The sequence below is a fragment of the Mustelus asterias genome, chromosome 1 (genome assembly GCF_964213995.1).
Source record: "Mustelus asterias chromosome 1, sMusAst1.hap1.1, whole genome shotgun sequence".
Taxonomy (NCBI): domain Eukaryota; kingdom Metazoa; phylum Chordata; class Chondrichthyes; order Carcharhiniformes; family Triakidae; genus Mustelus; species Mustelus asterias.
This window is the reverse complement of record NC_135801.1, coordinates 134,352,035-134,361,997: the sequence shown is the minus strand read 5'-3', so window position 1 is coordinate 134,361,997 and position 9,963 is coordinate 134,352,035. Positions and strand designations below refer to the sequence as shown.

The following is a 9,963-nucleotide window of genomic DNA, read 5'->3' as shown; positions in this document are numbered from 1 at the left end:
TCTTTCTAGTTTAATAATATCCTTTCTATAATAGGGCGACCAGAAGTGCACACAGTATTCCAAGTGTGGCCTTACCAATGTCTTGTACAACTTCAACAAGACGTCCCAACTCCTGTATTCAATGTTCTGACTGATGAAACCAAGCATGTCGAATGCCTTCTTCACCACTCTGTCCACCTGTGACTCCACTTTCAAGGAGCTATGAACATGTGCCCCGAGATCTCTTTGTTCTGTAACTCTTCCCAATGTCCTACCATTAACTGAGTAAGTCCTGCCCTGGTTCAATCTACCAAAATGCATTACCTCGCATTTGTCTAAATTAAACTCCATCTGCCATTCATCAGCCCACTGGCCCAATTGATCAAGATCCCACTGCAATTGGAGATAACCTTCTTCACTGTCCACCATGCCACCAATCTTGGTGTCATCTGCAAACTTACTAACCATGCCCCTTATATTCTCATCCAAATCATTAATATAAATGACAAATAAAAGATGCCATTCATGTGAAACATCGTAAATTGATTGGCAGGTTTTGGCAAATCACATTATATTTCTTAATCCCATGAATTAGCTGTCCAATTTGTTCATTAATGAGAGCATCTTTAACACACTTATTTAAAAAAAATACACTGTTATTTGTCCAACAAGATCCAGCCAATTAATTTTGGATGAGGATTCACAATACAAAATATTTTAGGTCAACAAGTACTAAAGTAGTGCAAATGTATTTTATCAGGGAGAAATTACACTGGAAAAACTCCAAGTTCAGTTTTTAAATGCCCAGGGCTCAATTTGGATGTGTAGTGCCACTGCAGATGGTAAAAAAGAAGCTGGAGGCCCTCTGGGTGAGATGTGCTGTGCCTCTAGCTGCTTTCTAGCATGGCCCGGACAGTACTCCACACTGGCAAGGGCATTCGCCTCTAACTGAAACCTTTGAATTGGTGCTGTCACCACGTCACTCAACACTGCTGATTTGACATTATTTTCGAGCTTGAACCCTGTTGACCCATTCAATGTTCTCGCTTGTCACTCATCAAAGAACATGCATTCAGCTGCAAGAGGGGCCTGGCTATCGCATTATTTAAAGGGATAGACATGCAAACTGCAGGTAGGGTCATCTAGAACAACTTGTGTTGTTGCAAAGTCTCTGAAAGTACAGTGGTGTGCTTTTTAAGGTGTTTTGAGTCACGCTGGATTCGGCAGACTATTGCTGCCTCCTCACAGTGGAGTGGGTGACCTGTCCACGCAAATGTTGCAACAAATATGGGGGCAGTAGTAGCAGTATATCTAGGTTAGTGGCATAACAGGAAGATTGAACAGAAACTGTGGTAGGGGGAAGCTCTGCACAGTGCCCTCAGCCAGGTTGGAGCTGGATTCCTCCCTGCTCCATGACAATGCAGGCCAGCCAATGCACTAAGCATCTTGGTAGGTATCAATATCAATTCTCTCCTGTCCCTCCCCAATGAGGTTCTCAGCTGAGTCGCCTGTATGCAGAACTTGTCTGCAACCTCACCCTCCGATGAGCTAGCACACAAACTACCTTTACTTCTGGCCAGGTTGTAGCCCAGTTATCACTCGTGCCACATGACATGCCGATCCCGATTCTATAGTTATGTCTAATATACCTGCAGGGACACTATCTGAGGTGGTGGCTGTGAGTAGAATCATAGAATCCTACAATGTGGAAGGAGGCTATTCAGCTCATCGAGTCTGCACCAACCACAATCTCACTCAGGCCCTATCCCCATAACCCCCATGCAGTCCCTAGCTAGTTCCCCTGACACTACAGGGAAATCTAGCATGGCCAATCCACCTAACTCGCACATCTTTGGGCAATGGGAAGAAACCAGAGCACCCGGAGGAAACCCACGAAGATACGGGGAGAATGTGCAAACTCCACACAGACAGTGGCCCAAGCCGGGAATTGAACCTGGGTCCCTGGCACTGTGAGGCAGCCCCTATCAGAGTATCAGATGAAGTGATGAGTTCTCTGCATTCGCATAATGATGTTGCTTTCTCTCTCTCTCTCCCTTTCTCCTGGGGTTGCTATGACTGAGCAAGTGGCGCAAATCTTGGGTGTCTGAAAGTAGGAATTCAGAAAGAAGACTATTGATGCGAGTGAGAGGGACTGGGGTGGAATGCAAGATGTCCAAAAGCACACCATCTGCAGCTTGCACATCAAGCATGACGATAGCAATGAGCAGCAAGTTGAGAAGAAACATATGAAATATACTGTCAGCCTTATTGTTGTCAGTGATACCATGGGCTTTGTCATTGAGATGAACCATCTCCTCGATAGGAGTCAGGAGATGTAGGTGTCCTTGACCTCACCATTTCTGCTCACCTCTCTTCTATTGTGTGTCACCTTGCCCTGACAGATAGAGAGAAGAATGTCAGTTATTATGTTACAGTGTGTTTGGGTGGTGTACTTGTCACAGCTGGAGTATGTGGAGGCAACCGGAGCTGAATATGAGGCTGGTATCATTGGAGTGGCTGTGAGAGTGAGATGGAGTTTCTAGGTGTTAAGAGTGAGTCCTCAGTGCCATAGACTGCTAATGGGTGAGTCACTGGGATGAGATGTGTTGAACAATGTGAGAGTTTGGTGACGTGGTGAGTAGGAAATGTCAGGGAAGGTGCATTCACTGACTGAAGCACCGGAGTGGGGTCATTCAACTAATTGTGGTACCTCTGCCTGCTTCTTGGGTCCAATCTCTGAGAACTGATCTCCCTGGTGATTTGCTCTCAATCCCTTCTGAGGATCGTCCTTGTGAGCCTTCCTCCCCTGCAAAACCGTGACATTGCTCCTCCTCTTTACCTCCATAGATAAGGGTCCCAGCATTGATTCTATTAGTTTAAAAGCCCTCCCTCTGCCGTGCCCTTCTCTATAAGTGGGACTGACTGTCTTAAAGAATTAGAGCACAGAGGCTGCACCATGTGTTAACAGGAAGCCAGCAGCCTGAATCCTGCTCAGACCAGCACTGCAGTTGAGTAAATGTGGAATATTTACAGCCTTGCACCAAACCTGCCTGCCGTCTACCTCCACCATAACGGGTACAGGATGGTCAGAAAACACAAAACCTCTGGTCAAAATACAGCCTGGATCAATTTCTAGCCCACATATTTAGTTACATATACACCAGGATATTATAATTGGACAATTCAATGAAATATTATAAGTTGGAAATATAATAAAGAGCATAAGAATTTCTGAAAACAATTGGGAGCAATGTACCTATCTTAACAAACTTTTACTAAACTAGTGGAGGCAGGAATTTGGTATCAACATAAATCAGACACAGCATTTATTCTGAGTCTCTATTTAGTAAAGCTTGATTAAAAGTTTAATCCTCCATTAAAGCTCTTATTTTTAGATTTGTTACTCATTCTCAATAATTGTTTCTCGTTTAATACAGGTTTTATCAATTATTTTTATAATAGAAGCTATTTTGAAGGTGACTGCACTAAATCCTATGCCCTATGTGAGAAATGGATGGAATGCATTTGATTTTATTATTGTTCTGCTGACTTGCTTAGAATGGGTACTTTCCACAATAAATATTCCGACACTTAAACTTTCCATGATACGATCTCTGAGAATGGTAAGTACTTTCCATTTGTCTCCATCAAAAGTTCATTCATTTGTTCTGCTACAATAGCTAGTGTATTGAAAATGCTTTAACATTCATCTGTGAATATAAGTTAATCATATATTTCTAATCTCTCTGTTTGGTTAGGTAATTATTGTTAGTTTCATGGTATATATCAATGCATTTATATTGATAGGCTCCATGCAACCTAGATCTTGTTGATAAAACTTTACACAGGAAACCATTTTTTCCTCTCCCCTCCTGAACGCGCTGGCTTTCACTTCGGTCACATGAGCCGTCAAACCTCACCAGATGCCCATTATTCAGGGTAAACAGCGAAATCTCTAAATCCAGTCCCTGGTTCACCTGGTTCATCCCAATGGCTGTTTGAGGCCTTCGTCACTATCTGTATTTAAATCCAATAGACATAGGAGTGGATCTTTTGTGGGTTGTTAAGAAGGCCAAATATACTGAACCTAGCTGGATGGTAAGGTGGTTGGTTCAGACATACTCTGCCAATAGTATTCAGACCTCAGCTGAAGGTTGGAAAGCAGTGATTCCAGATTTGCAGAGACTCTGCCAATCCCATTCCCTTTAATTATGCAATGACATATACCAGAGACAAGTGGTTGGAACGAGTGCAGTTTATGATCTGACCAGCTTGTCTGGCAATGCAACCAAAGGCCAAGAATAGTAAGTTTTAAATTATTTTTATGGGAACAGGAGAAGCTGAAGTATTGTATTCAGTTGTAAGATGGTTACTATATTCCTGTAGTATGCCAATCACAGGAGATGCAGACAGAGCCAATATTTTAGCAAACTGTATGTAAAGATGTTGACTTGTCAGGAATTAGAAGAGTAGAATGTGAATGGGAAATCATGGGAAACATACTTGCCCAAACTCTCCAGAGTTCTGGCATCAGGAGCATACATATTTTTTTTAGCCATATCCAATCCAATCCAATCAAAGTCCAATTCAAAGTCTCAACCAGTGAGACATTACAGATCCAAGCTGACAAGACAGGCAAGCCTCAGAATCACCATGAAAACATTTGTTTCTTTTTCCTTTCATTTGTCGATGAACTTGCTGTATATCCCATTATTTTCTGCTTTTTATATCAGCTTCTATTTTTAGTTCACTTTGGTCTTTATATCGCTAGCACTTCAGTAAATAAGATGAGGGAAAACAACTCAAAGTTAGAAAAGCAAGGTTAACCATATTACAATAACATTGTAGCTTTGATTTTCAAAAAATAGTCAGACAACATGACCCGAAAAAGGCATTTCATGTTAAGTACTTGGCAGAGAGAAAACCATGCATAATTTAAATTCTATTTGGAAAATCTCCTTAAAACATTCATCCTCTCCAACCGTTTAATTTACATTGGACAGACGCCTGACCTGTAAAGTTACAACCACGATATTAATAGCATCTGGATAAAACAAATATATTTTTGCTTTTCCATGATAATTTCTGGTTGACCTTTTATTTTCACACAGTGTGCTGTAGCTAATAAATTCTGAAGGAACTTGGTGAGAAATTTCAGTCAGTTTCTGAAATTAGTTGGGAAGAAGAAAAGAATCAAGCCATTTCAACTCATTCTGCCCAATGGGAGGAGAACAGTAATAGCAAAAAGAATTACAAGGATGAAACCAGAACTAAATGGGTAATACCTATCATGAGGGACTGATAAACTGGGGTGCTCTCTGTAAAACAAAAATGAAGGCTGAGGGGAACAATCTTTCAAATAATTAAAAGATTTGGTCAGGTGACATACAGGAAATATTTTGACTTCAAAACTAGGGGCCATAAGTATACGATAGTCATTAATGCTAATGCAATAAAGAATTCAGGAGAAACATCTTTATACAGAGAATTGTTGAAATTTGAAATGTGTTTTGACAAACAGCAATTGAGGTGACAAGCATGGATACCTTGAATGGGAAGATAGATAAGTAAATAAGGGAGAAAGGGGCAGAAGGTTATACTGGAAGAGTTAGATGAAGGATGGTAAGCAAAGTCTCATGTGGAGCTTAAGTACCACCACTGTTGTACCAAGTGTTCTGTTTCTGTGTTTTAAATTATATGTTACAATCTCAGAGAGAGGGGATTGTACATTGCAGAAGATGGGATTCATTCAGGTCTCTCTATTCTGGTTAGTGGAAGAGGAGCCAATGAGGAGAAGCAGCAGCAGATTGGGGAACCTCAGGGAGCTTTAGTGTCTCTGAGGAGACCACACACAAGGTGGACTGCTTACAGGACCAATAGACCCAACAAGATGACCAACCATCTGGACTTTTATGGGACTGCCTTGTAATTTCACCTTTTGAGCCATATTTTACCATTTTGATTTTCAGTGCTGGACAGACTTGAAACTGGGAGTGTTTCAGACCCGACTTTTAGACCCATTCTGAGGCGCCCCCATATGCACTCTGCCTGCAAAAATACGAGCGCGTCCGAATCACACTGCACAAGCCTGTGGGCGGGGCTTAACGCGCCCGAAATCCTGCAGCTCCGATCAGCACCTCCAACTGGGCATGCACAGAAAAAAAATGATAGAAAGCTGTTCCCCTGCCACATCCCTCCTGGACCAGATAATGCCTCCCCCTGGCTCCCACAGACATTGCCCCACCCCCACAACATTACTCGACCCCTTATCCTCTTATCCCCCCCATCCCCTCTACCACCCAGACCGATCACGAACCCCTCTCCCCCTTCCCCCCCCCACCGATACAGTCAGAGTGGCAGCGGACCCCCCCCTTCCCCCCCTTACCCGCCCCCCCCAATAATCTCAGGCAATGCGGCAGCAGACCCCCTTCCCCCCCACTGATCTCAGGCAGAGTGGCAGCGGACCCCCCTTCCCCCCCACTGATCTCAGGCAGAGTGGCAGCGGACCCCCCTTCCCCTCCACTGATCTCAGGCAAAGTGTCAGCAGATCCCCTTCACCCCACTGATCTCAGGCAGAGTGGCAGTGGAGCCCCTCTTCCTCCCTCCCCCACCGACCTCAAGCAGAGTGGCAGCGGACCCACCTTCCCCCACCACCTCCCCCCCACCAATCTCAAGCAGAGAGCCATTGGACGCTCGACACTTACCCCTCACTAACTAGAGTGCCCGAATTGAACTTATATGGAGCATGTCTGTTGCGCGCCGATTCTGGATAGGCGAACACGGTGTAAAGGGGAAGTGCTGGTAAAGTTGGATGTGCAGCCCATTAAGTCAATTTAAATGCATTCAAATGCATTTAAATGGACGTCAAGCCTGTTTCGGGCGCGGTCCCAATCGTGGCCATTTTCGGGCCTTGGTAAAGGGGGAACCAGCGCAGAGGCAGGCGCGGATCGCGCTACTCGCCTCATGCCCGACTTTACCAAGTTTTCGCCCGAAAACAGGCGCAGCACAATGGTAAAATCTTGTTCAATCCCCAGGATGCCATTTGTCCCATATTTCTTGGGCAAAGGTTATAGTGTCATAGAGATAGACAGCATGGAAACAAACTCTTCAGCTCAACTCGTCCATGCCAACCAGGTTTCCTAAACTGAACTAGTCCCATTTGCTTTGTTTGGCCCATATCCCTCTAAACATTTCCTACCCATGTACCTGTCCAAATGTCTTTTAACTGTTCTAATTGTACCCGCCTCTACCACCACCTCTGACAGCTCATTCCACATACGTACCACTCTCTGTGTGAAAAAGTTGTTACTCAGCTGGGAGAAAGCTGTGGAGTCTCCTCCTGCCCCATGCCCTTGTGTCTTTGTTTTTTGCACATGTGCACTGTGCACCTGAATGGCTGTCAGCCCATCCAATCATAAAACGGGCAAAAGTTTACCTGCACGATATAGGTAGGTAGTTCTGGATTCTTCCACCATAGGGAATGCTTCAATTGAACCTGCCTCCACACCACACTCAAGAAACAACATTCCAGACCCTAACACTCATTGCGTGAGAACGTTTTTCTTCATGCCACTTTTACTTATTTTGCACTTTAAATCTGTGCCCCTTCATTCTCCATCACATTATTTTCTTTCCCACAAAAATAAAAGCCAAACCAAAATGCATATTCTAATCCAAATTTATAAATTAAATCATGATATAATGCAGACACAAATAAACTAATCATCCTTGCTGTGTTCCAATAGAAACTCTTCCACGTGCATTTGCCTCTTGTACCGCTACAAGGTGCTACCTCAGTGGCTGCAGCAAGGTTGGTAGAAAGTTGCTGAGTGTCATCTTAAGAAGACTGTAGATGGCCTTGGAGGGTGACCTTGAGCAGCTGTGGGTTAAAAGTGCTGAATTGACATTGCGCTGTTACAGCTTGGGCTGCAGCAGCCTGGACATCCAGACTGCTGCAGCCCAAGGACACTGGTGGATCGGCAAGGGTGGAACATGCCTGCTGTCCTCCTGAGAGAAAACAGCAGGTTCTTACTCCATGGAGTCATTGCAATTCTCCCTCAACAATCGGAGTAATCTGTCGAAGGCCACATTATTTGAGTGCTGTGACTTGGAAGCATCTTTTGCCACATGTATCCACAGCCATGGTGGTAATCATCTGACCACTCATTACAGAAGTCTGAACTTTCACTGGAGCACTCAGACTTTTAATGAAAACAGCTGGTACTGCAATAGAGGTTGAGACATATGCTGTCAGGTGTTGCAGTATTTTGGGTCCCATAGTTGTGCTGATGGATATGACCCATTCCAGGTTGGAAAATGCCAACCTGGTGCCAGCTGCTCCATACCCTTTGACATTGAGGGCAGTGTTTCCAGCAAGGTGTTTAAACCCACCAGCCTTCTTGTGTATCAAAGTCCGTATTTGTTTCCCTTGACAGCACAACTAATGTGCAACATTAAGCTCCAGCAAGCTGGCATCTGTACTATCCTTTCTCTCCACCCTGGCTCCATGCATTTGTGATGTGGAGATGCCGGCATTGGACTGGGGTAAACACAGTAAGAAGGCTCACAACACAAGGTTAAAGTCCAACAGGTTTATTTGGTAGCAAAAGCCACTAGCTTTCAGAGCGATGCCCCTTCGTCAGATGAGTGGATTTGTGCCAGTCTTCTTACCACAATCCCTCCTCTATCCTATTCTCTGAAATACTATTGTCATCCTCTTCCTCCATTGCTGCAAAGACTCCAGTTCTTGGGTATCCAAAATGAAAAAGGACGAATGATTGGGTTGTGGTGAGGGGAGAGGAGAAGGTCATTATTGCAGGCATACACATCGACAGCAGCTGTGGGATGGTGAAGTGTGAAGATAGAAGGAAGTTTAAGCATGCAGATAGCCTCACCATGAATCCCCCTTCAGCCTCGCCAGTAATTATGGTCTCAGCAACGATCTTTCCCATGATGGCCAGCTCTATTTTCTTCAAGGCAGATTAAACATGTAGGCATGTTTGCTCTCTTTCAGTTCTTTGTCATTACTTGCCAATACTACCCTCACCAAGATGTTGCTTCTGAATGGGGATGTCATTTGTGTTGCATTTAGCACTGTCATATAACATGCATGGCATACCCTCAGCAAGTTTTCAGGTCACACAATTGTTCATCGGAAGCTGTGAAAATCCTAAAGGGTACTGTTTAATTAACAGAATCAGATTAATTAAAATAAATTCTAATTGTATCAAACATTTTTATCCTTATTACACTGTGAGCCATCTTAAAATTCTAACTATTCTAAATCATTTTGCTTTATTTTAATACAGCTTAGAGTCTTCAAACTAGCAAAGAACTGGAAAACACTAAACACATTGATCAACATCATATTCAAATCATTGAAAGAGATGGGGAATCTGACACTTATAGTCATCATTGTGATTTATATATTCACTGTAATAGGAATGCAACTTGTTGGCCATGATTATGAAAATAAGGTAAGTATTTCACAAAGTTTTACTTGTTTTGGTTGGTTGTTAAACTCAGTGATTGTTCTGATTCTGGCAGCAACAGCGAGACATGAACAGCCAAAGAATACCAGCCAACATCTCCAGCAAAATAAAGGGTTGAGGGATGTTACATAAAACAGATTTATGTTTATTTGATTTTTTTATTTGATTTATTATTGTCACATGTATTAGTGTACAGTGAAAAGTATTGTTTCTTGAGCATTATACAGACAAAGCACACCATACCTAGAGAAGGAAAGTAGAGTGTGCAGATGTAGTGTTACAGTGATAGCTAGGGTGTAGAGAATGATGCTTTCTATGATGTATCTGGAAAAGTTGGTGAGAGCCGGAGACCGGAATTTTACCGGCACCTCCGCCCCGACTCCAGGGGTGGGCGAGGCTCAGAGAACGGTATTCTCCGTTGGTCTCGGGCGGGGTCGTATGAACCTCGGGTGGCCATGCTGGTAAAATTCCGCCCATAGTTTCCTTAGCCTCC

The 9,963-nt window shown here is 43.6% G+C and overlaps 1 protein-coding gene across 1 annotated transcript in view; it reads left to right on the top strand.

The window, feature by feature from the left end:
- Positions 1-2,141: 2,141 nt before the first annotated feature.
- LOC144511122 (sodium channel protein type 9 subunit alpha-like) overlaps positions 2,142-9,963 on the top strand; it is a 92,841-nt gene continuing 85,019 nt past the window's right edge. Inside the window, exons 1-3 of the mRNA XM_078241143.1 lie at positions 2,142-2,252; positions 3,417-3,602; positions 9,288-9,471. Of these exons, the coding sequence (XP_078097269.1) occupies positions 2,142-2,252; positions 3,417-3,602; positions 9,288-9,471 (481 nt within the window). The remainder of the gene's footprint in view (positions 2,253-3,416; positions 3,603-9,287; positions 9,472-9,963) is intronic.